The sequence below is a fragment of the Artibeus jamaicensis genome, unplaced genomic scaffold (assembly GCF_021234435.1).
Source record: "Artibeus jamaicensis isolate MK-2021 breed Jamaican fruit bat unplaced genomic scaffold, CSHL_Jam_final contig_1015, whole genome shotgun sequence".
NCBI classification, from domain to species: Eukaryota; Metazoa; Chordata; class Mammalia; order Chiroptera; family Phyllostomidae; genus Artibeus; species Artibeus jamaicensis.
Window position 1 is genome coordinate 16761344 of NW_026521194.1, and position 26243 is coordinate 16787586.

Consider the following 26243-nt stretch of genomic DNA (forward strand, 5'->3'; position numbering starts at 1 on the left):
GGGAGACATTTCCGTTCCCTACCAACCATACTCGACGGCGTTACTTCTGCCGGACCCCGTATATTTCAACACTGAATGAAAGATCAATTTACAACCTCACTACAGTTCCGTGGATAGAATGAAACTTAAAGAAAACAAAAACAAACTATGAGAAATTTTAACAATAAATTTAAAGACATTTGCTCAATTTTCTCTTACTTTTCCCCTCAACTTCATTTACTGCAACATTACTACAGGTAAGTTTCCATGATAACAAGAGTCATCCAGGCTTCGTGTGTGTAAAAATAGCTCTCGAATTTGGTTTATGGGGTGTGTTGTCCCATGCTGCAGTCATAGTGGTAAATTTTAATTACACTAAATCAAGTAGCCAATCCCTTCTAGATCCATGGAGTGGCCACACGATGTCACAATAACCTGATATTTATGACCCATTTACATTCAAGAGGGGGTAAGCTGTGGAGGCAGAAAGTTCACTGCAATGGAATACAATGTTGGTGAACCTCGGCATGTACCCTCCCTGTTATCTTAATAGACAGGACTCTGTTAGGGCACTGAGTAGGCCTTTACAGAATGACGGATAAGACCTGCCCCAGTGCACAATCAGGCTTCATTTAAGGCTTATTAATGATGAATTTATTTAGTGTCTTCTAGTTTTTGGAAAACCTAAGATTCCAAAATAGGAAAGGTAACTAACCATCAATAGTCAAATACAGCTATGGAGTCAATAATAGGTAAGTCTCAGAAACTGTTACGCACAGGTGTGACCCATGGTGATTGACGTGTTTTTAGCACAATGACCATCATCATTGCCCACCTGTCCAAGGACATAGGCATTACCACTGTTTTTACAATAGGAAAGAAATTGATCTTTGCAGGATTTAAGCTCATATGCTAAGATTCTTTAAAACAACTTTATACAGTCCTTCACAAAGGTATTTTCATTAAAACTTGGCCTCAATTATTGGTCCTTATGCTTCTTTAATGACCATTGTGGGCTGCATTCTGTCCCCTCACAACATATGTGGAAGTGGAGACCTAATGCTCATTCTTGTGAACGTGATTCTACTTGGATAGAGGGTGTTTGCATCTGTAATAAGGAAAAGAGGAGGTCATCCTGGATTGGGATGAGCCGTACTCTGATGACTGCTGTCCTAACAAGGAGAGGCAGGTTTGGAGACACAGGCACAGAGAGAGAAGACAGCCAGAGGGAGACGGGGTCCAGACTGGGTACCCGGCCACGAGCAAAAAAGGGCCAAGGACCACCAGAAGCGGGGAGGGTCAAAGGAGGACCCTTCCCTAGAATCCTTGCAGGGACCATGGCCCTACCCACACCTGGATTTCAGACTCCTAGCTTCCTCCACTGTGGGAGAAGGTGCTTCTGGTTTTTATAAGTGATTCTTAGAAGTACGAGTCTGTGGTACGTAGCTATGGCAGCCCACGTCTTCATGGGCTGAGAAATAGAATGAAAAATGTCAAGTGATATCAGCCTTTCACAGCGTCCTCTGGTGGAAAAAGGGCCCACAGCAGGAGCCCAGGTGGCAGAGGAGGTCAAGAAGACAGCTGAGTAGAAGGAAAATCTCACCCGTTTACGGGGGGTGAGCACTGATCATCAAGGCCAGTCCCCTGAATACACGTTGGTCACCACAGCCACCTCAGCAATGACCACACTGACTGAAAAATATGGGCACTGAAAGGCTCGAAGATTCCCAAACTCTTTAACTAGGAAAGCTGGAGCAGCAGACAAGGAGGAGGAAAGGAGTAACAGCAAATATTCAGGGGGTGCTCCCTGTATGCCAGCCTCTGGTCTGAGCACTGAGCCTGTGATGGCCACCTTCCTCCCGACAGCAAGCAGCTAGGGTCATGGGGTGGACCAAAAAGGGGCCAGGTACTATGCCTGACAGGCCCAGGGAAAGCCTACCTGGAGGCCTTAACAACTGAGAGACTGGAAGTAAGCACACAGAAAGGTCTGAACAAACACATTCCTAACTAACTGCAGGTCCTCTTGATAGTCACGTCCTAGCCCTGTAGCTTCCTTGACAAAGGTCAGTTTCCCCCCTAGCCAGCCTGTCTATTGTCTGATTACATCTAAGGGACATACCTTTGGAAAGCCACAATGTCTCCTGCTTTGGACCCTCAGGGTAAAACCAGCAGCGTCAGGGCACCAGGCCGCAGGACCCTTCAATGTTATCTGTTTCCGTGAATACCATTGCTCTGAGCTGTAATGTTAATTGCTAGGGACCTCATACCCACCAATGTAAGAGAAGTCTCTCTCCATTTTAGGCTTTACCCAGAGATTCCCCACTTTGCTTTCTCCTGCCCCCATTAGTCTACCACCAGTGGATTTCATGTAACCCTCCTTATGTCTTCCCTTCCATTCTCATGTATAAATAGGCTCCAAACTGCCATTTCCAGGACTATTTTCCCATCCATTGAGATTCTGACCTCTGGCAATTGTCATTTTGGTCCAAATAAACTCAAAGAACTTCTCTACAGGTTTGGGCATTTCTCACATTGACAGGAGAAACCAGGCACACGTGGCTAAAGTTGGAGTAGAAAGTGGGGAAGGGATTTGGAGTCAGAGAGACGGGCCCTGGAATCTCTCCCCTGGCTCTTGGGTATTAGCGTGGGCCTTGGGCTCCTGGTCTCTGAGGAGGTGAACTGTGCCTACTCTGTAGGGTCACAGACTTGCATGGCCCCTACTAGGCACTGAATGAGCCATGATCATACCTCAGCCGCTGGCCCAGGGACTCTGCTGGTCACCACTCTGTGCCCAGCTCTCTCCCCTCTTGCTGAAGTTAGAGCCTTTCTCACCAGCACATCCTGGGTTCCCTTTCAGTTCTTTGTCTTCTCAGTCTTCTCACTTTCTTTTCAAGGTATTTTCTTTCAGCTGATTTTCCCCAATAGAAGGTGGGTTCTGCTCTTTTTAATTTCTAGCCACTTTACTTCCACAGTCACTAAATGTTACCATATTTACTTCCCTTGAACTAAATGAAGCCTCTTGAAGAAAATCCCCACAGTCAGGGGAGGAAACCAGGTGTGCCCTGTTAGATCACCCTCAGCCTTGGGCAGCACCAGGGCCCCTGAGGACCAGGCTGGTGAGCAGTACTTCCTCACCTCCCTGGGGTCTCTGGGACTGTCACTGCAGCCTCTCTGCCCTTGGACACACTTTGGGAAGACTCAACTCCTGGACGTGTGGCTCAGTCTGTCCTTTCCCTCCTGGGACCAGGCCCGGGGTCTCCCCTGCTTCTCCATGATAGAAGAATCCCACCACAGGCCTGCCTTGCTCCTGTGTGCCCTGTAACACAGCTTGGCTTTGCCTGAAGGTATAAGGCAAGCCCTCCAACCTCTTCCCTCTTAATTAATAAAGGGGATATTTGCCTTCAGCTTTATTCATTGTTTTATTCCTCAACTGCTTTAGGACCCCTAGAGAAAAAAGAGACACTACTCATTGGGGCCCTCTCAAACCCCCAGAGCTATGTCAAAGAACAAAGCTGGGTGGGCTGAGTAATGAGGAGACTGTGGCAAACTGAGAGAGTGAACTGTGCAAAGAGAATGGAAGCCAACTCAGCTCTAGCTCATTGCTGGCTTATAGGGATTGGGCCCTTCTTCTCCCAGAAATTTCCAAATTTCAAGGATAGCCAGAACTCTTGATTTTTATCTCACATCTGCATACCTTCAAAGGTTGCAACCAACTCAACAAATGAACAACAAAACACCGTTAGCTGGTGTGGAAGAAACCACATTTATCTACAGGCCACGGCCAGGCTGCCCGCAGGCTGGACCCGCAGGGCTGGGTCCTCCCTGCTCACACCTGCATGTCATTCCACATCCATCATGCCATCAGGAAAACTTCCTACATCCAGTCAGGGAAAGTGACCCTCAGGTGCCCTGTGTCACCTGAGCAGGGGCACTGCTGTCAGTGAGCGAGTGATTGTGGAACTGAAAGTTAGCACTTTTATTTGATAATCTACTGCTCTCGTTTTCATTTGCCTTTTGGTCTGGCTTCCTTAAAAATGAAACATACCTTTAGGGTCACACCCAAATTAACATGCAGAGTATGAAAAGGCAAATAGCCTTGCAACAGAATGAAGTGATCAGCCTCTGTTACTCTACCCTACTCAAGCCTGCTGTGTTCCCATGGCTTTGAGACTAATGGTTTCTGCTCAGTCTGGCCTAAGATGGGGGAGACCGCCCACAGAACTGGAATTATCTCCTGGAGGATGGGCCCCTTGCGGTACTGGCTTCCCCAGCCAGGTACGTGTTCTAGGGACACATCTGCATCAGGGCACCAGCCGGCGTTGTCTGAGAGTCTGTGTTTTGTCAGTAAATTTTTTCTGAAGGCTCTTTCGGGGCCTTGGCCCATTTCATGGTGGGTGATTATGAGCACACCTGCCCACACCGCACCTGCACACACCAAATATTCAGCACTTTTGGACCAAAACAGCATGACCCTATGTCCCACGCTCCCAGTTCACCCGATCAGGGGTGCTCTTTTCCGTGGCCACTTTTTCTGTGACCCACCTCAGGCCACCAGCCTCCAGAGCCTGATAGGAATAGAAACTCTGCGTCGCTCACTTGCTTTTATATGAAAAATAAAAGACAATCAATGACATAACAATTATATATTTCCAATCACTGTTAGAAACTCAGAGTTTTCAAGTATTCTTATTGTGTAACCAGTGAATAGCCGCAGTTCAGACAAAAAAGCAAGTTTTCTAAGAAGGCAAAGGAACAGTTCTGACAAACGTTTCTCCAAGTGTGGCCTGCAGCTCTGGGGAATCCTGCTGCCATCTGAGGGGTGCAGCACATCAACACCACATTCATAATAAGCTGAGATGTCGTCTGCTCGTTTTCACCCTCATCTGCTCGTGGATGTTTGCGCAGTTGGCCAGAGGCTCCTGCACAGGATGATGTGGTTGCTGTGATGTGAGCATGTGAGGGAGGCGTGGCTGTTACTGTGACATGAATTCACACACAGTTTACTGTTTTCAGTTTTGATTTCTTAAACCCTGATATGATCAACCTCGTGGGCTATACCCCACACACAAGTTCTTCCAGCTCCACGATCATTTCAAACAGTGTGGAAATTCCTAAACCAAGGAGTTAAAGAATTCTAGGTTAGAAGCTTAAGGCCATGCAGTTTCTAATATCAAATTAAACTCTAGTGTTGAGCTAGAAGAGTCCCTGCTTTAAGAATATGTATCTGAATTGGCTATTTCTCATTTCTGTTTCTTTAACATATGTAGTAGCACAAATGCAATACTAATCTTCAGGGTCCAGCAAAAATAGTGCCCCTTTTCAATTGCTGGTAATCTATACCAAGTCTTTCACCACAAAATCATAAGTATGGAATCCTGTAACATAATAATATCACACTCAAACACACCATATGCCATTTTAGGCGAAAGGCTCAAATTGGTGTCACCCTGTGCGAGACATTTCCGTTCCCTACCAACCACACTGAACGGCGTTACTTCTGCCGGACCCCGTATATTTCAACATTGAATGAAAGATCAATTTACAACCTCACTACAGTTCTGTGGATAGAATGGAACATTAAAAAAAAAAAACTATGAGAAATTTTAACAATAAATTTAAAGACATTTGCTCAATTTTCTCTTACTTTTCTCCTCAACTACAGGTAAGTTTCCTTACCTGTAAGTAAGGAACATTACTACAGGTAAGTTTCCATGATAACAAGAGTCATCCAGGCTTTGTGTGTGTAAAAATAGCTCTCGAATTTGGTTTATGGGGTGTGTTGTCCCATGCTGCTGTCATAGTGGTAAATTTTAATTACACTAAATCAAGTAGCCAATCCCTTCTAGTTCCATGGAGTGGCCACACGATGTCACAGTAACCTGATGTTTATGACACATTTACCTTCAAGAGGGGGTAAGCTGTGGAGGCAGAAAGTTCACTGCAATGGAATACAATGTCGGTGAACCTCGGCATGTACCCTCCCTGTTATCTTAATAGACAGGACTCTGTTAGGGCACTAAGTAGGCCTTTATAGAATGATGGTTAAACCTGCCCCAGTGCACAATCAGGCTTCATTTAAGGCTTACTAATGATGAATATATTTAGTGTCTTTAGTTTTTGGAAAACCTAAGATTCCAAAATAGTAAAGGTAACTAACAGTCAATAGTCAAATACAGCTATGGAATCAATAATAGGTAAGTCTCAGAAACTGCTACGCACAGGTGTGACCCATGGTGATTGACGTGTTTTTAGCACAATGACCATCATCATTGCCCACCTGTCCAAGGACATAGGCATTACCACTGTTTTTACAATAGGAAAGAAATTGATCTTTGCAGGATTTAAGCTCATATGCTAAGATTCTTTAAAGCAACTTTATATAGTCCTTCACAAAGGTATTTTCATTAAAACTTGGCCTCAATTATTGGTCCTTATGCTTCTTTAATGACTGTTGTGGGCTGCATTCTGTCCCCTCACAACATATGTGGAAGTGGAGACCTAATGCTCATCCTTGTGAACTTGATCGTACTTGGATAGAGGGTGTTTGCATCTGTAATAAGGAAAAGAGGACGTCATCCTGGATTGGGATGAGCCGTACTCTGATGACTGCTGTCCTAACAAGGAGAGGCAGGTTTGGAGACACAGGCACAGAGAGAGAAGACAGCCAGAGGGAGACGGGGTCCAGACTGGGTACCCGGCCACGAGCAAAAAAGGGCCAAGGACCACCAGAAGCGGGGAGGGTCAAAGGAGGACCCTTCCCTAGAATCCTTGCAGGGACCATGGCCCTACCCACACCTGGATTTCAGACTCCTAGCTTCCTCCACTGTGGGAGAAGGTGCTTCTGGTTTTTATAAGTGATTCTTAGAAGTACGAGTCTGTGGTACGTAGCTATGGCAGCCCACGTCTTCATGGGCTGAGAAATAGAATGAAAAATGTCAAGTGATATCAGCCTTTCACAGCGTTCTCTGGTGGAAAAAGGGCCCACAGCAGGAGCCCAGGTGGCAGAGGAGGTCAAGAAGACAGCTGAGTAGAAGGAAAATCTCACCCGTTTACGGGGGTGAGCACTGATCATCAAGGCCAGTCCCCTGAATACACGTTGGTCACCACAGCCACCTCAGCAATGACCACACTGACTGAAAAATATGGGCACTGAAAGACTCAAAGATTCCCAACCTCGTTAACTAGGAAAGCTGGAGCAGCAGACAAGGAGGAGGAAAGGAGTAACAGCAAATATTCAGGGGGTGCTCCCTGTATGCCAGCCTCTGGTCTGAGCACTGAGCCTGTGATGGCCACCTTCCTCTGGACAGCAAGCAGCTAGGGTCATGGGGTGGACCAAAAAGGGGCCAGGTACTATGCCTGACAGGCCCAGGGAAAGCCTACATGGAGGCCTTAACAACTGAGAGACTGGAAGTAAGCACACAGAAAGGTCTGAACAAACACATTCCTAACTAACTGCAGGTCCTCTTGATAGTCACGTCCTAGCCCTGTAGCTTCCTTGACAAAGGTCAGTTTCCCCCCTAGCCAGCCTGTCTATTGTCTGATTACATCTAAGGGACATACCTTTGGAAAGCCACAGTGTCTCCTGCTCTGGACCCTCAGGGTAAAACCAGCAGCGTCAGGGCACCAGGCCCCAGGACCCCTCAGAGTTATCTGTTTCCGTGAATACCATCGCTCTGAGCTGTAATGTTAATTGCTAGGGACCTCATACCCACCAATGTAAGAGAAGTCTCTCTCCATTTTAGGCTTTACCCAGAGATTCCCCATTTGCTTTCTCCTGCCCCCATTAGTCTACCACCAGTGGATTTCATGTAACCCTCCTTATGTCTTCCCTTCCATTCTCATGTATAAATAGGCTCCAAACTGCCATTTTCAGGACTATTTTCCCATCCATTGAGATTCTGACCTCTGGCAATTGTCATTTTGGTTCAACTAAACTCAAAGAACCTCTGTACAGGTTTGGGCGTTTCTCACATTGACAGGAGAAACCAGGCACACGTGGCTAAAGTTGGAGTAGAAAGTGGGGAAGGGATTTGGAGTCAGAGAGACGGGCCCTGGAATCTCTCCCCTGGCTCTTGGGTATTAGCGTGGGCCTTGGGCTCCTGGTCTCTGAGGAGGTGAACTGTGCCTACTCTGTAGGGTCACAGACTTGCATGGCCCCTACTAGGCACTGAATGAGCCATGATCATACCTCAGCCGCTGGCCCAGGGACTCTGCTGGTCACCACTCTGTGCCCAGCTCTCTCCCCTCTTGCTGAAGTTAGAGCCTTTCTCACCAGCACATCCTGGGTTCCCCTTTCAGTTCTTTGTCTTCTCAGTCTTCTCACTTTCTTTTCAAGGTATTTTCTTTCAGCTGATTTTCCCCAATAGAAGGTGGGTTCTGCTCTTTTTAATTTCTAGCCACTTTACTTCCACAGTCACTAAATGTTACCATATTTACTTCCCTTGAACTAAATGAAGCCTCTTGAAGAAAATCCCCCACAGTCAGGGGAGGAAACCAGGTGTGCCCTGTTAGATCACCCTCAGCCTTGGGCAGCACCAGGGCCCCTGAGGACCAGGCTGGTGAGCAGTACTTCCTCGCCTCCCTGGGGTCTCTGGGACTGTCACTGCAGCCTCTCTGCCCTTGGACACACTTTGGGAAGACTCAACTCCTGGACAGGTGGCTCAGTCTGTCCTTTCCCTCCTGGGACCAGGCCCGGGGTCTCCCCTGCTTCTCCATGATAGAAGAATCCCACCACAGGCCTGCCTTGCTCCTGTGTCCCCTGTAACACAGCTTGGCTTTGCCTGAAGGTATAAGGCAAGCTCTCCAACCTCTTCCCTCTTAATTAATAAAGGAGATATTTGCCTTCAGCTTTATTCATTGTTTTATTCCTCAACTGCTTTAGGACCCCTAGAGAAAAAAGAGACACTACTCATTGGGGCCCTCTCAAACCCCCAGAGCTATGTCAAAGAACAAAGCTGGGTGGGCTGACTAATGAGGAGACTGTGCAAACTGAGAGAGTGAACTGTGCAAAGAGAATGAAGCCAACTCAGCTCTAGCTCATTGCTGGCTTATGGGGATTGGGCCCTTCTTCTCCCAGAAATTTCCAAATTTCAAGGAAAGCCAGAACTCTTGATTTTTATCTCACATCTGCATACCATTAAAGGTTGCAACCAACTCAACAAACGAACAACAAAACACCGTTAGCTGGTGTGGAAGAAACCACATTTATCTACAGGCCAAGGCTGCCCGCCTGGACCCGCAGGGCTGGGTCCTCCCTGCTCACACCTGCATGTCATTCCACATCCATCATGCCATCAGGAAAACTTCCTACATCCAGTCAGGGAAAGTGACCCTCAGGTGCCCTGTGTCACCTGAGCAGGGGCACTGCTGTCAGTGAGCGAGTGATTGTGGAACTGAAAGTTAGCACTTTTATTTGATAATCTACTGCTCTCTTTTTGATTTGGCTTTTGGTCTGGCTTCCTTAAAAATGAATCACACCTTTAGGGTCACACGCAAATTAACATGCAGAGTATGAAAAGGCAAATAGCCCTGCAACAGAATGAAGTGATCAGCCTCTGTTACTCTACCTCACTCAAGCCTGCTGTGTTCCCATGGCTTTGAGACTAATGGTTTCTGCTCAGTCTGGCCTAAGATGGGGGAGACCGCCCACAGAACTGGAATTATCTCCTGGAGGATGGTTCCCTTGCGGTACTGGCTTCCCCAGCCAGGTGGGAGTTCTAGGGACACATCTGCATCAGGGCACCAACCGGCGTTGTCTGAGAGTCTGTTCAGCCAGTGAATTTTTTCCGAAGGCTCTTTCAGGGCCTTTGCCCACTTCATGGTGGGTGATTCTGAGCACACCTGCCCACACTGCACCTGCGCACACCGAGTATTCAGCAGTTTTGGACCAAAACAGCCTGATCCCCATGTCCCACGCTCCCCGTTCACCTCATCAGGGGTGAACTTTTCTGTGGCCACTTTTTCTGTGACCCACCTCAGGCCACCAGCCTCTAGAGCCCAATAGGAATAGAAACTCTGCGTCACTCACTTGCTCATGTGAAAAATAAAAGACAATCAATAATATAACAATTATATATTTCCAATCAGTGTTAGAAACTCAGAGTTTTCAAGTATTCTCACTGCATATCCAGTGAATAGCCGCAGTTCAGACAAAAAAGCGAGTTTTCTAAGAAGGCAAAGGAACAGTTCTGACAAACGTTTCTCCAAGTGTGGCCTTCAGCTTCTGGGGAATCCTGCTGCCATCTGAGGGGTGCAGCACATCAACACCACATTCATAATAAGCTGAGATGTCGTTTGCTCGTTTTCACCCTCATCTGCTCGTGGATGTTTGCGCAGTTGGCCAGAGGCTCCTGCACAGGATGATGTGGTCGCTGTGATGTGAGCATGTGAGGGAGGCGTGGCTGTTACTGTGACATGAATTCACACACAGTTTACTGTTTTCTTAAACCCTGATATGATCGATATCAGTAGATACAACCTTCACAGAAGTCCTTTGAGGTCCTCAATAATTTTAAAGAGTGTGAAAGAGCCTAAACCAAGAAGTTTAATAATTACTGCTGGATTAGGAATTCAAGGCCATGTGTTTTCTGATATCAGCTTAAACTCTAGTGTAGAGCTGAGAAGTGAATCTGTTTTTAAAAAAATATATGTAAAGTGGCTATTTCTTATTTGTTTATCTTTAAAATAGGCAATAGCAGAAAAATAATGCTAATCTAGAAGATCCGGCACAAATACAGCCTCTCTTTATTTGCTGGGAATCTATACAAAATATTTCATTACAAAATTATAAGCATGGAATTCTGTAACATAACAATATCACACTCAAGCACACCATATGCCATTTTAGGTGAAACGTTCCAATTGGTTTCATCTTGTGTGAGACATTTACGTCCCACGCTCAGTGGCATTACTTCTGCCAGACCCCATATATTAAAACATTGATTAAAGATTAATTTAGGTCCTGCCTGGTGTGGCTCAGTGGCCTGAGTGCGGGCTGAGAACCAAGGGGTTGCCGCTTTAATTCCTGGTCAGGGCACTTCCCTGGGTTGTGGGCCAGGTCCCCAGTGGGGGTCACATGAGAGGCAACCACACACTTATGTTTCTCTTCCTCTTTTTCTCCCTCCCTTCCCCTCTCTCTAAAAAGAAATATAATAAAATCTTTGAAAAAAAAGATTAATTTAGAACCTCAACTTCAGTAGCTTGGGTTAGCATAGAACATTTTTAAAACACTATGAGAAACATTAGCAATAAATTGAAAGACATTTCCTCAATTTTCTGTACATTTTCTCATCAACTTCATTTAACGAAACATTACTATAGCTAAAGTCCCATGGAAACAACACTCACCTAGACTGTACATGTGTGAAGACAGCTCTTGAACATGGTTTATGGGTGTATGTCCCATGCTGCTGTCATTGTGTAAAGTTAGGTTTAAATAGAATCAGGAAGCCAATCCCTTCCAGTTCACTACAGTGGCCACACAATGTCACAGAATGTGTTGGTATTTATAATCCTTTTACTTTCACAGATGGGGTAAACCAGGGGGGCAGAAAGTTCACTGTAATGGAATACAATGTTGGTGAACTCGGTACGTACCCTCCCTGTTATCTTAATAGACGGGACGCTGTAAGGGCACTGAGTAGGCCTTTACAGAATGACGGATAAGGCCTGCCCCAGTGCACAGTCAGGCTTCATTTAAGGCTTAACACTGATGATTAATTTCAAGTATTCTAGCTTTTGGAAAATTAAGATTCTAAATAATGAATTCAAAAACTAAGTTTCTAAAATGGTAAATAAGAATCAATAGTCAAATGCTGCAATGGAGTTAATAGGTAAGCCTTACTAAGAAACTCTTATGCACAGGTGTGACCCATGCTGATTGACATGTCTTTGGCTCACTGACCACCACCACCGCCCACCTGTCCAATGACATAGGCATTACCATTGTTTTTACAAAAGGGAAGAAATTGATCTTTGCAGGATTTAAGCTCATGTGCTGTGATTCAGTGCCCCATGCTCTCAACCACTATCCCATACCAGCTTCCCCTTTACAACTGCTCATTTAAAGCAAATCCATACAGTCCTTCACAAAGGTATTTTCATGAAAACTTGTCCTCAATTATTTGTTCTTACTGCTTTGGCTAATGACTGTTATGAGCTGAATTGTGTCCCCTCAAAACATACATGGAAGTCCAGTCCAAACCCTGGCACCCGTGAACATGACCATACAGGACAGGGGTGTTTGCAGCTGTAATCAAGAAAAGAAAGGTCATCCCAGATTAGGATGGCCCCTAACCCCATCCTGACCCCAGTGACTGCTGTCCTAACAACGAGAGGGAGGTGACTACCACGTGAAGAGGGGGGCCCAGACCCGGGTACCCCGCCACCAGGAAGGCCAAGGACTGCAGGGAGCGGGAAGGGGCAGGGAGGACTCTTCTCTAGAACCTTCGCCGGGGGCACGGCCCTACCCACGCCTGAATTTCGGACTCCTAGCTTCCTCCACCGTGGGGGAATGCGTTTCTGGTTTTTATATGCCACTCAGTCTGTGGGACTTAGCGATGGCAGCCCATGACTAGATGGGCTGATAAATAAACTGAAGGATGGCAATGGTGTCAGTCCTTCACAGCGTCCTCTGGTCCGAGGCAGGGCTCACCGCAGGCAGGGCTTCGAAGGAAGCCGAGGAAAGGCCGAGTAGAAGAAAAATCTTCGCTCCTTTCCAGTGTTGAGCACTGACCACCAAGGCCAGTCCCCTGAATACACTTTGGTCACCACAGCCACCTCAGCAATGACCAAACAGACTGAAATATATGGGCACTGAAAGGCTCGAAGGTTCCCAACCTCGTTAACTAGGAAAGCTGGGGCAGCAGACAAGGAGGAGGAAAGGAGTAAGAGCAAATATTCAGGGGGTGCCCTCTGTATGCCAGCCTCTGGTCTGAGCACTGAGCCTGTGATGGCCACCTTCCTCTGGACAGCAAGCAGCTAGGGTCATGGGGTGGACCAAAAAGGGGCGAGGTACTATGCCTGACAGGCCCAGGGAAAGCCTACATGGAGGCCTTAACAACTGAGAGACTGGAAGTAAGCACACAGAAAGGTCTGAACAAACACATTCCTAACTAACTGCAGGTCCTCTTGATAGTCACGTCCTAGCCCTGTAGCTTCCTTGACAAAGGTCAGTTTCCCCCCTAGCCAGCCTGTCTATTGTCTGATTACATCTAAGGGACATACCTTTGGAAAGCCACAGTGTCTCCTGCTCTGGACCCTCAGGGTAAAACCAGCAGCGTCAGGGCACCAGGCCGCAGAAACTCTCAGAGTTATCTGTTTCTGTGAATACCATCGCTTTGAGCTGTAATGTTAATTGCTAGGGACCCCATACCCACCAATGTAAGAGAAGTCTCTCTCCATTTTAGGCTTTACCCAGAGATTCCCCATTTGCTTTCTCCTGCCCCCATTAGTCTATCACCAGTGGATTTCATGTACCCCTCTTTATGTCTCCCCTTCTATTGTAATATATAAAATAAAGTACAAAAAAACTATTCTCAGGAGAATTTTCTCAATTTATTGAGTATATGCTGCCTTGTGATTAGCATTTGTTTGGCTCAAATAAGCTCATAAAATTTCTCTACAGGTTGCATTGACGGTGGTTAAGATCTCCCTTTTGCAGATGAAGAAAATGAGGCAGGAAAATACTAATTCATTAGTCAAGGTCATAGAGCTAGGAAAGGATGTAGCCAGCAGGGAAACTGGTCCTTAGACTCCCATTTAGACATAAGGAAGCAGGTAAAATATAGGAGTTGCAGTGCCTGCCCAGGGCCATGTGATCAGGCAGACCTGGGACTGAGTTCACGGTGTGCAATCTCCAATGCTCCGCTCCTTCACTGCACCCCTGTGGTCACTCTGTGGAACACCAGCCAGGCTTGTGTGGAACTGGTACTTGTGAACATGTTGTATCTGAAGTCACAGTCAATCTGTGAAGCAGCAGAAGTGCAGGAAAAAAAGTCCAGCTTTCAGAGAAGCTGCAGCAGCCTTAGGGCAGTCCAGAGGCAGAGTGGAGGCAATGGGAAAGGGGTGAGGTCAGGGGCTGGGGCCCCAGCACCCCAGCATGGATTCTCCCAGGTCCTCATCAAGTCCAATGCTGCAGAGAATTCTGGTGTCTGGGACAGACACAAGACCTGGCATGGGTCAGAAGTAGCTGTGAAACAGCATCTCAGTGGGGCCAGAGAGCAGAAGGCAGACAGCAAGCTGAAGGCCCAGCAGTGGAAACCGGTGGGGGTTCAGAACAAGTCACCCCAAGATGTGCCTCTGGTGCATGTAGATTGTTTTGAGCTGAAGACAACATAAGCCATAGCCTCCTTCTATCCTCTCTTTACTACCTAGAAGAACTTAAATGCTGAGCCTTGACCTATATACACGGCAAGAAAACTTCTATTTACTAAGCTTGTGTTGGTCTTATCATCCTGCAATGACCCTTGAAGCCTCCAAGGTGCCTTCCCTCACCCCTGGCTCAGGATGTTTTACTCACCTTGGTCCCCCTTTCTCTCTGTGAACCTCTCCTGTGTGTGGGATCTCTGACTTGCTCACGTATGCAGGGTTCTTATACATATGCATGATTAAATTTGGTTTTCTCTTACTTACCTGTCTCATGTTTGATTATTAGAAGAACCAGCCAGAAGAACCTTGAGGGCAGAGGAAAGTTTGTTCCTCCCCCACAAACCTATAAGCAGCAAGCATGCACCACCCTTAAACACTGAATTTGGAGCTAACAGGGGACTGTTCGGCAAAAAGAAGCCGTTGATGGAACAGGTTGGGTAGCCAGCCTCCTCAGGCCTGGGGAGGGGACAGAATTCCTAGGGTGGGTGTGGCGGTGCTGGGGGGCTCGGAGGGGCCACTCCTTCCTTCTAGAATGGACGGGAAAGATGGAGCCAGAGATCATGCTTCCATTTCGCCAGCATTTATCAAAGTCCATACTAACTCAAATTATCTGCTGACGATGAGTGTGGAGAGGAGACTTTTGTCCTTCTTACACACATCCATCTATTAAGATCATATTTGTTGTCTGGCAGATATGATAGCAAGTTAGCCATCACCAAACTGTATACAGGGACCTTACAGAATATTTGTATTCTGTCTCATTACGTCCTAAGAACAAACAACCGGCGTTTGCACGCTCTCTCTCCAGAGCAGCCTGGCGGGCCGAAGCTCAGTGCCAGGAGCAGGTGGATGAAAACAGAGACTATGCTGATCTACTGGACCTTGGATGCCAGGCTAATGGAACTGCAGCTCTGGGTCCCATCTCTCTTCCTGGGCTTGGTGAGGCCACATGTCGGTTCGTGAACCCGGAGTCTGGACTCCCCCACAGAGAGACGAAGCTCAGCTAGCCGGGTGTGGATGAGGCGGTGCGGCAGCCCCTCAGGGGTATCCAGCACTCAGGGCGCAGAGGTTCACCCCTCTACTTCCAATACTTCTCACCACTATTGCTCAAAGTAGATAGATAGATAGATAGATAGATAGATAGATAGATAGATAGAAATAAAAACAACAGAAGACACACCGTCTTTAGAATTGTGGTTGTATGTATCGGGCACCCAAGCCAGTTTAAGCAAGAAAGGGAACTTTAGTATCAGGTTACACTGGTGTCCCATAGGTCCTGGGAGCCCAGGTGCGGCCATGAAAGGCTGGGGGGCGGAAAGCCTGGCCCCTCCACCTCCCCGCTTCTCCTTACTCAGCCTGTGCAGGATGGCCCCGCCCAGCGCCATTTTCTATCTCTATTGTTCAAGGGACCCGCCCAGATTGAATGGATTGTGTTTCTTCTGCAGGGGACAATAAAAGCAGCTCAAACCGGCTTAAGCTAATTAGGGAGTTTAATGGTTCAAATAACTAAGAATTCCAGGCCTGTGGGGTCCAGATGGTCACAGGGCACAGTAGGGGCAGCCTCTTTTTCCACCAGCACCTGCGCTGACTCCCGCCCCTCTGCCGGTTCAGCTCCCTGGGACAAGATGACCTACAGGAACCCTGGTTCTATCCTTCCCAACACTGGTTCTCCCAGAGTCCCAGCAAGTCTCAAGACAGAGGGTGGGGAAGCCCAGCCTTGGCCACACTGCCCACCTTGAAATCACCCATGGCCCAGCTGAAGGGCACGCGTGTCGGCCAGGCCTGGGAGACGCGTACCTGGTCTCAGAGCCGGGGCTGAGGTCAGCCCCGCCCAAGCACGCAACAACAGCCAATGATGCTACATGAACTTCACTGTTTGCTGGGCACCGTTTTAAGTACTTTAGATAAGTTAACTCATTTTAACCTCAGTTTACTATGTGTTCACTGATGTAATCAGCACATCGTCCCCTTCCTATAAGTGAGGAAATGGAAGCACAGGTGAATGTGCCTTCACATTCTCCTTCCCTTACGAAGCCTCACTGCTAGTAAGTTGCAGAGCTGGCATGTGACCTAGACTCTTGGGCCCCAGAAGCTGAGCTCCGGATGGGCAGCAGAAGAGAACTGCTACCAGCAAAATGGGAAGGAGTTAGATGCTGGCCTAATAAACATAATAGCAACAGCAGATGTCCAATGGCCACTCCGAATTCTCACTCTGCAGAGAAAATTATTTACCCAGCCTGGGTCAGGGATCCGCCCGCGGCCGAGGGGGTAGGATCACCTTGTACCAAGGTGGCTGTTTCTACTTGACCTCGTACATGAACGGGTTCCAGAAAACAGGAGGGACAGAAGAATATGTGCCCTTCTACAATTATGCTCTGGTGACACGTCGTGGGATTGGGGAAAAGCCATTTTAGTCTCAGGGATAGAAATACAAAGCCATCAACCAGAGGTTCCGGGTGGACTTATTTGCATTCTAGCCCCCACCCTAAATTCTGCTCCCCGCAAGGGGCTGAAGGTACATCGGGAGCCCACTGGGCTCAGGAGACGCCCAAGCGTGTCCCCTTTTGAGTTGTCTGAGTCCAGGAGAGGACCGAGGAAAGAAGCCCAGTTCCTCTTGCTAAAGGAAAACACACAGCTCCAGATCGGTATACTGTGACTGAACTGCCCTTCGGAATTGCAGATAATGCAAACAGTGAATCCACCTGTTTTCACGTCCTAGCCAGACTGGCAGTAGAACTGTCTTGAAGCCTGAGAATCACAGCCGGATAAAGATGGTCAGTGATCGTCAGCCCAGGCTGACGGTGGAGGCCCCAGTGTATGGCAATTAAGGTGACCTCGTGCACTAGGCCGAGCTCCGAGAATAGATCTTCTTCACTGAGAAACTACACTAAGCCACCCATCCTAAAAACTTCTGTTTTGAAATTTCTCTCTTTCACACCTGTGTTCTGTCAACTTCTGCTGAGTTGTCCTATAGGGATGACTCCCAGCTCTCATGGTTACCTCAACGAAGGTTTAGTTGTCACTCACGGTTCACAGGTCAGCTGTGGTCTGCTCCACCTGGGACTGCAGGTAAGGAAGCACCCCAGTCTGGGACATGCTGCTTTGGAACACAGGGGAAAGGAGCAATGAAACAGCTGGGCCAGACACCTCACGTTCCTTCTTTGAGGTGACAAGTGTCATTTCCACCCACAATCCATCGATCAAAGAAAGTCACCCGTTGAAGCCTGACCTCTGTAGGGCACGGAGACAGCCCTTCCTCAGGAAGGGACACCAACGACAGGCCTGTGTAAAAGAGGCACTGGGGGTTTAAACACTACAGTCCACCACATACACAACTTTTTTTGAAGATTAAAAATTTATTTTCAAGCAGTCACAGGGAACCGTTGGCTGTTTTTGGTGTATTATGATAAGAACAGAACTCCACTTAAAATCTACATTGCTATACAAGTCGCATATGTTCCTAAACATTCTTTTTGGTGCTTCCTGAGCCAACGGGCACCACTTAGCACACTGGCAGGACTAAGGACATTGCTGTCTATTGTGGTCGAGGAGAAGAAAATAACTTTCCAAATGAACTGTAAGTAGACATACTGAGGCAAATGTCCACATTTGTGGAGTGCTGGCGAGGCTGGGAAGGCTTCTTTTGTGACGTCCTATGGACGATGTCAGCAAAAGCAATGGAGAATGGGGAGAGGGGATGGAGGGGGTACCATCTCTGTGCCAGGCTTTGTGGGCAAGAGACCCGGGATCTAGGAAGGTTTGGGGATCACTCAGGCTCATCCCAGTTAAAGTGTCAGAGGCAGAATTAACATTTGCACCATTTCTCGGGCTCCAGAGCATATACGTTTTTCTTGTGCCCCAGGCTGGCTCCCTAAAGGGAAGGGACAAAGAGAAAAATGAGTAGTGAGTCGGGGGAGGAAAGTTGAGAGGGTGAAGCAGCACAGAGAGGTAGAGGAGGTAAGAGAAAGGAGATAATGGGAGGAAAAAAAGGAGAGAGAGAGATCAACAAAGAAAAAACAGTAACACTGAATGAGAAGAAGATTGGAGGGCTGACAATACCTGACTTCAGACTTAACTGTGAAGCTACAGTAATGAAATGTGGTACGAGTGAGAGAATGGACAAAGGACAGCCACTGACTCAGGGGATGTGTCTGAAAAATATGTATCTGATAGAGGACTGTTTTCCAACATATACGAAGAGCTCTTAAATTCAATAATGTGAAGCAGTCGTATTTTTAAATGATGCAGACAATTTGGTACATGAAATGGTGCTTAACGAGTATGTGAAAAAGGTGCCTGAGAAGGTCCTCAACATCACTAATCATCCGGGAAACGCAAATCAAAACCACAGCGAGATATCGCCTCTCGCCTGTGAGAATGGTTATTATCAAAAAAGACAAGTGCTAACAAGTGTTGGTGAGGGTGCACAGAAAAGGGAATCTTTGTGCACTGTTAGTGGAAATGTAAATTGGTACAACTACTATGGAAAACAGTGTGGCGGGACCTCAAAAAATTAAAAATGGAACTATCATCTGATCCGGTGACCCCACTGCTGGGTATGTATCTGAAGGAAACAAAATCATTGTCTCAGAGAGACATCTGCAGCCCCGTGTTCACTGATGACTCGCAGTAGCCCAGACATGGGCACAGCCCAAGTCCCAGCAGCAGATGAACAGATGGACAAACCATGGTGTGTGTGACACATGTACACACACACACACACACACACACACACACACGAATATTATTCACCCATAAGAAAGGAGATCCTGCCATTTGTGACAACATGGATGATCTTGCGGGCATTACGGTACGTGGAGTAAGTTAGGCAGAGAAAGATAAATACTGTGTGGTCTCACTTATATGTGGAATCTAAAATACCAAACAACAAATAAACTCATAGAAACAGAGAACAGATTAGTGGTTGCCAGAGGCAGAGGGTGGTGGGTGAGGGGCATGAGTGTAGATGGTCAAAGGGTACAAACTTCCCATTGTAAGTTCTGGGAATGTGATATGTAGAATGTGATTCTAGTTAACGACATTGTATTGTGTATTTAAAATTTGCTGAGTGTAGATTTTAAAAGTTCTCATTACAAGGAAAAAATTGGCCTGGCTGGTGTAGCTCAGTGGATTGAGCACAGGCCTGCGAACCAAACAACCGTGGTTCCATTCCCTGGGTCATAGGCCAGTTCCCCGTGGGGGATGCATGAGAGGCAACCATACATTGATAGTTCTCTTCCTCTCTCCTTCCCTTTGCCTTTAAAGATAAATAAATAAAAAAATTTAAAAAACTGGAAAATTTGCACAAAAAAAGGAAAACATGGTAACTGTGAGGTGATGGATGTTAACCAAAGTTATTGTGGTCATCATTTTGCAATATATACAGATATCATATCATTATGGTGTATACCTTAAACTAATACAACATTATATGTCAATTATATCTCAGTAACACTGGGAAAAATGCTCCGCAGCATATGTCATTAGGAATTGTAAGTTAAAACAACAGTGGCCAAAACCCAAAACCCTGAACCCCAAATGCTGCGGAGGCTGAGGAGCAACAGCGGCTCTCATTCACTGCTGGCGGGGAAGCAACAGGGTAAGACCACTTGGGGGACAGTTTGGCAGTTTCTCACAAAACGAAACACACTCTCACCACGTGACCCAGCTATTGTGCTCCTTGATATCCACCCAAAGGAGGCGACAACTTATGTGCACACAAAAGCCTGCGCGGGGATGTTTATAGCAGCTTTATTCGTAATTGCCAAAACTGGGAGGCACCCGCCACGTTCTTTAGTAGGTAAGTAGATGAACCGTCACACACAATGGAATGTTATTCAGCACTAAAAATAAATGAACTACCAAGCAATGAAAAGACATAGAAGAAGCTTAAATGCATACTAGATTTAAAGAAACCAATCTGAAAAGGCTGCATATTGTGTGACTCCAACTATATGACATTCTGGAAAAGGCCAAACTATGGAAAGAGTAAACAGAGCAGTGGCTGCCAGGAGTAGCGGAGGAGGGACGAATAGAGGATTTTTAGGGCGGTGAAACTACAGTGCATAACATAATGGTGGGCACGCATCACTATACATTTGTCCAAACTCATCAAAAGTGCAGCACCCAGAGTGAGCCCTAATGGAAGCTGGTGGGGGAGGGGAAATGAGTCGGCCCAGGTTCATCAGGTTCATCAGTTCACTCGCACATTCGTTACTGGCTCATTAGTAACGAATGTGCGAGTCTGGTGGGGGATGTTGATAATGCGGGAGGCTGAGCAGGGAGTGTAAGGTAAATATCGGTACCTTCTCTCCCATTTTGTTGGGAACGTAAAATAGCTTTCAAAAAGATACCAGCGTATAAGAAATAAAATGAACTGCACAAAGAAAAAACATTGACCTTTCCTGTAGACCCTCAAAGTTCACTTCAAGTCACCTTTGCGGCCCTGGTCCAGCCTTCCGTGGGAAGGAAATCAGAACGAGGCCTGGCACGCCCCCTGCGGGATGGGAGAGGGGCTGCCTCGGGACCGGCCTGAGCCTCCAGCAGGTGGCGGCACGCGGGAATCACCGCGGAAGCTCGCAGAACAGCAATGCTGCGCCCCAACGCGCACCAGCTGGGTCTGGCGCGTAGCTGAGTCCCAGGACGAAAAGCTTTCGCGTTCACTCATTCAGACGTGCAGCGGGGACTGGGAATCTCCGTGAGAGAGCGGCGGCGCAGTGCGATGAGGGGACAGGGGCCAAGGTCTAAGCAAAAAAGGAAAAGAGAAAGCTGTTCCCCGCGTGATCACACTTTGGGGTGTTCACTGCAGCTGCGCCTTTTCCAAGGGCCTGTGGCCTGGGTGCCACGCTGTCAGCAGCTTTCACGTCAAGAACTGGCGTCCCCAGGATAGATGCTCTAGCCATCTGCCCTGGGAGGAGGGGGACTAGGGCCTGGGGTCTGCAGCGGTTGCGGAGGCATGCTAGGTACCCCCACCCCAAACCCACTTTACAACCCAGAAGCCGGGCCAAGTGCTGGCAATGCGTTTGCGCTCTAGTTAAAGGCTTTGTCACGTTCCCACTGCATTGTCAGCAAGCGGGCGATCACGCCCCTTTAACTCCGCTTTGGTGACGCGTGGACGACTGGGTGGGTGACCGTGTATTTTTTGGAACGAACTTGCTCCTATACCCGCTAACGAGCCACCTATAAAACTAAAAATAAGCAAGCACACATATATATTTAAAAAACACACACACACAAAACAATGCTCGCACTAGGACGAGCACACAGATAGAAAAGTGCAATCACTACAACGGCGGAGCCCAGGCCAGGTTGGTGGCTTCCGCCTCACGGGTTGCTGGAGTGCCCCAAGCCCTCTCCGCACCCGCCCGCCATCCCTCACCTCCTCCTGGAGCCAACGCTGCCCTCGGCCTTGGGAGAACTGTCTGGGGAGCCCGAATACCTTGTGGACCCACTGGGGTAAGGCCAGCACCCCGCACTCCACGCAACGGCTCCCCTCCCTGCGCACGCGTCGGCCTCGCGCCCCCGGCGATCGCCAGGCACCTGCCGGGAAGGCAGGGAAGGGAGGGAACCGGAAACGCGGTCTCCGCGCCGCCCTCCTCCGCCGCCGGCCAGCACAGCCCCCGCCGGGCCCAGCTCCCTACGCCGGCGGACTCTGCATCCGGCCGCAGCCCGGGAAAGGGCGCGCACGCCACGCCGGTCCGCCCCGGGAGCCGTAAGTAGCGGAGGGGCCGCGCCTCCGCCTGGGGGTGCCGCGGGCCCGGCTTCTGGGGCGGCCGGGGCGCCCCCTGGGCCCTGCTCCGGGCAGCTCTCAGAATCCGGGAGTGGGTGGGCGTCCCGGTCGGCCGGAGGGCCCCAGAGGCTCCTGTGGGCCTCTCTCCCGTCTCCAGTCTCCACCCCCTCCGGTTCCCGGAGCTCTGGGGCCCTCGGGAACGGAGTGCGCACCTGTTGGTGGTTCAGAGGGGCGGGTGGTGGTAGGTTTGGGGGACTCCGGGGAGGCCTCCTAGCCGCGGACCCCCGAGCCGTTCAGGACCCGGGGCCGCGTGCTCCGGGCGAGGGACTCGATAGCCACGAGTGGCTTTCACTTCGAGTCTCTAGGAGACAGAACTGCGTCCACCGTTCACACACAGCAGGAGTCAGAAAGTAGGCTCGTGAAGCCATTAGCAGTCTTCATGCAGGTGCGGGTCCATGGTCGTCACCAGTGAACGCACTGCTTAGGAGAGAGTGGAGGCAAGACCAAAAACAAAACCAAAACCCCAACCTCAACCAAAAATACCCTGCCGACTGTGGCGAGATCCAGCTGCAGTCAGCACAGGCCTGGCCAGTTCAGAGAACGCTGCTTTCTCCCTCGTCCTGGGCTGCACAGCTGTCTCGCTCGCCTCAAGGCTGCCTGCCCTGAGTCCTAACAGCGAAGTGGGTAGGCCGTCTTGCAGGAGTTGTACCGTTCTGGGTGCTTTTGCCTAAAGACATCCTATAGCGAGAATTCAGAGCCAAATCTCACGTCCCAGAAGGTGTGAGAGGGGAAACCCTGTAGAAGGAATTAGGCAAAAGCCTCCTCCACCTCTGATTATTCTTTTTTTAAAATATTTTCTTTATTTATTTCTCGAGAGAGGGGAAGGGAAGGAAAAAGAGTGGGAGAGAAATATCAATGTGTGGTTGCCTCTCATGCGTCCCCTGCCGGAAACTGGCCTGCAACCCAGGCATGTGCCCTGACTGGGAATCGAATCGCGATACTCTGGTTCGCAGGCCCGCGCTCAATCCACTGAGCTAGGCCAGCCCAGCTGATTAATCTTTTGAAACCCTAACCTTTAAAAAGGATGTCGGGCCACTTAAGAGATAATGCATTTTCTGGCCAGAACACTTGGGATTCTTTTTGCCCAACAGGTTTAAGGGCTCACAGAGCTGGCGCAGTTGAAATGGCCCTGGTGCCGTATGAGGAGACGGCGGGAATGGGGCTGCAGAAATTCCACAAGCCTCTGGCCACCTTCTCCTTTGCAAACCACACGATCCAGATCCGGCAGGACTGGAGGCAGCTGGGAGTCGCTGCGGTGGTTTGGGACGCGGTAAGCAAATCCTGGGAGTCATCTGAAGATACCTGCGATTGATTACAGGAGTGTCTTTATTTTTAAAAGTAAAAGAACAGCTTTCTCGAGATATTCACATACTGTACACTTCACCTAAAGTGTACAACGAAGTGATTTTTTAAAGTAAATTCAGAATGATGCATCCATATTACATTTTAAAATATATTCATTAATCCACCCACTCCAAAAAAACTTCTACACATCAGGATCACTTTCCTGCCCATCTCCCCCCAAATAGGTTGCATTTAGGGTGAGTGAAGGAAAGTTGAGGGAAATAAAAATATTACACAAAGAATATTGTAAAATGACAAAGCCCATAGTGACGATCATGTGTTTAAGTTTCCCATAGTTGTAATGGGCACAAAATGATACTATAGTTGCTTTTTCACTTCTTCCTCTGGCAGCGTCGTTGCAGCTGCTTGTGACAGTGGCTGGCTCTCAGCGTCTGGCGCCACACCTGGGCTTCAGGGGTAGCTCACCTGATGTTGGCTGAACACTTGGTGTGGATAGTTTCACAGTCTTTGCATTGTATTCAGGTAGTGAAAGAAAACATTTAGGAATAAAAAATGTATTCTAACCCAGGAATACTTCAAGGAATCTAGTCTAACTCCACAAAAAGGATTCCTAGACCAAGTAATAAAGGTACATAATAGTGAAGAATGGGTGTGTGTCCTAAATACCCACCGAGAAGAGGAAGTGTAATTATACTACTAGTGTGTGGCCATGAAAACAAACTGTATTTTAAAACCATGTTAACAGTGTACAGTACTTCTGTAGAAGAGTACTCAAATGTTAACTCACACATCAAGTATCCAGAACTTTGGCTAAAACGTACCTTTTGTGGCTGATAGTACACGGTGAGGACTCCTGTGGGGCAATGCGCGTCTGGGATGCGGGGGGGGGGGGGGGGGTTGCGGTCAGGAGGGAGGAACGCAGCTCCAGGAGCCCTGCCTGCTGCTGTGCTTTTCTCCTTGGGGGGCCACTGTGGCCTTGCAGATTTGAGCTTGGTTTGGAAACTAGACGTCCCCTTAAGCAAAAACCGCAGAGACGGTTCCCACCAGCTCTGCCGAAGGAGCACTGCAAGCCTCAAGTGTAAAGCTGCGATGATACCTTAAGACATTGATCTTCCCAGGTTCAGCAGCACCATGTGTTGCATGGGCAGTGTCATTGGCCACTAGCGTCCGCGCCTGTTAGAGCCTTCGGTGGGGCCTGCAGCATCCGTGGGGTGCGGTGTCTGTGCTTGCTCTGGGAGCTCCCCTCCCAGCAGCCCCTGAGCTGCTGTGTGCTGTCCAAGCGGGACTCTTAACTGTGCAGTGGGAGGGGCGAGTGTGATGGCTTCTTGCCAGTGCAGAGCCTACTTGAAACCCTCCAGCTCTGACCTGGAGCAGCGCTGACCTTCCTCGTAACCCCCCTGTGTTTTGACTTAGGCTGTCGTTCTTTCCACGTACCTGGAGACGGGAGCTGTGGAGCTCAGGGGCCGCTCTGCCGTGGAGCTGGGTGCCGGCACGGGGCTGGTGGGCATAGTGGCTGCCCTGCTGGGTGAGTGTGACTCGCTGGCTCACTGCTCTGTGAGTGGAGCTCGGGCGTTGGCTGCTTTCTCGGTGTGAAGCCCACTGTTCACGCTCTGGTTCGACTGTTTTCCTTTCCCCCGTACTTATGACGCATTACGGGCCAACTGCTGGTGGTGCTCTTAATCCAGTAGGCTAACTTCTACTCTCTTTGTCTTCATATTTGCACTTGTACTTATACTTTTCCTGGACCTTTGCTTTCGCCCCTTCTATTTTATGATGCTGATAATGTTATCTGAGAGTGACTTTAAGCTCAAAGAGAAGTATCTTATTCGTGTGTGTGGTGTTTTGTCTGTCTTCACAGTTCCCGGGCTTTCCCACACACTGCCGCCTCTAACCCTGTGCGGCAGGAGAGCAGAGTCTTTCCGCTTCGCTGCTAAGGAAACTGGTTTTTACCTTTTAGGAAGGGCCGGCCCTGCCTCAGTTTGTACTGGCATCTTGTATTGAAAAATCGTTTTAACGGTATACAGTTCCGAGTTGATTAGTATCAGGGTTTGCCATTTTCTTTTTTGTTTGGTATACAGACCTTAGCACCTTAGTACAGTTTGAGTTAGGCAATGACAAGGACAGACCAGCCTCTAGGATTCCATGGGGAATATTCCCACTTCAGTGCTGTCCCTCGGGGCCCTTGTTAAAAGGCAGTTTCTGATTCCGAAGGTCTGCGTGTCGTAAGGTCCGAGGTCTTTCTAACGAGGCCCCAGGTGCGGGCGAGGCCAACTCCCAACTCATTTATGCCCTCTCCTAACTTCATTCATTTTCAGCACTCCTTTCTCTGTTGAAATTCTGCTTTCCAAAACTTAATGGGGAGCGTGGCAGGGGTGGTGGTTAAAAATACGAATGAACTGACTTCGGTTTCTGTCTGGAGATGCAGCACTTTGCCACCGAGGAGGCCCTTGCTGCTACGTTGCCTTTTGTTCTCCTGAGGTTGGCCTTACATGTACATTAGGCATTATCTTCCATTTTCATTTTCAAATGGAACTGGGGTGCTGGGAGATTAAGCCTCTCTGATGTCCTGGTCCTCAGAGCCTGGAGACTCAAACCAGGCCTGTCAGACACAGCAGCCCAAGTTCTCCTCGTTCCACAATGCTGACTTCCTTCTGCTGCTAAGCGAGGACTTAACTGGGACAGGAAATGAGGCTCCCTCCTGGGAACAAGGGCGTCCTGCAGAATGCCACTGGCTGGCATTGACGTACTAGCGCGGTAATGGAGTGCATAGGTTTAGAATTATACTTGGTTCTGACACCTCTTT

At 48.4% G+C, this 26243-nt stretch overlaps 2 protein-coding genes across 4 annotated transcripts in view; one reads left to right on the plus strand and one right to left on the minus strand.

Annotated features, from left to right (window-relative positions):
- Nucleotides 1-17727: 17727 nt before the first annotated feature.
- On the minus strand, nt 17728-22812 carry LOC128626294 (membrane-associated guanylate kinase, WW and PDZ domain-containing protein 2-like). The gene is made up of 3 exons (XM_053658202.1): nt 22750-22812; nt 21785-22287; nt 17728-18217 (listed from the first exon to the last, which is right to left on the minus strand). The coding sequence occupies exons 1-3, from the start codon at nt 22810-22812 to the stop codon at nt 17866-17868; spliced, it is 918 nt and encodes a 305-aa protein (XP_053514177.1). The 3' UTR covers nt 17728-17865.
- METTL21A (methyltransferase 21A, HSPA lysine) overlaps nt 21310-26243 on the plus strand; it is a 58613-nt gene continuing 53679 nt past the window's right edge. For 2 of the 3 annotated variants that reach the window (XM_053656379.1, XM_053656297.1), the window contains exons 1-3: nt 21975-22057; nt 23227-23405; nt 24854-24965. In XM_053656379.1, the coding sequence (XP_053512354.1) occupies nt 23259-23405; nt 24854-24965 (259 nt within the window). In that variant the 5' untranslated portion in view covers nt 21975-22057; nt 23227-23258. Of the gene's footprint in view, nt 21802-21974; nt 22058-23226; nt 23406-24853; nt 24966-26243 lie in introns of those variants that run through there. The other variant, XM_037165969.2, reaches the window with a different exon arrangement.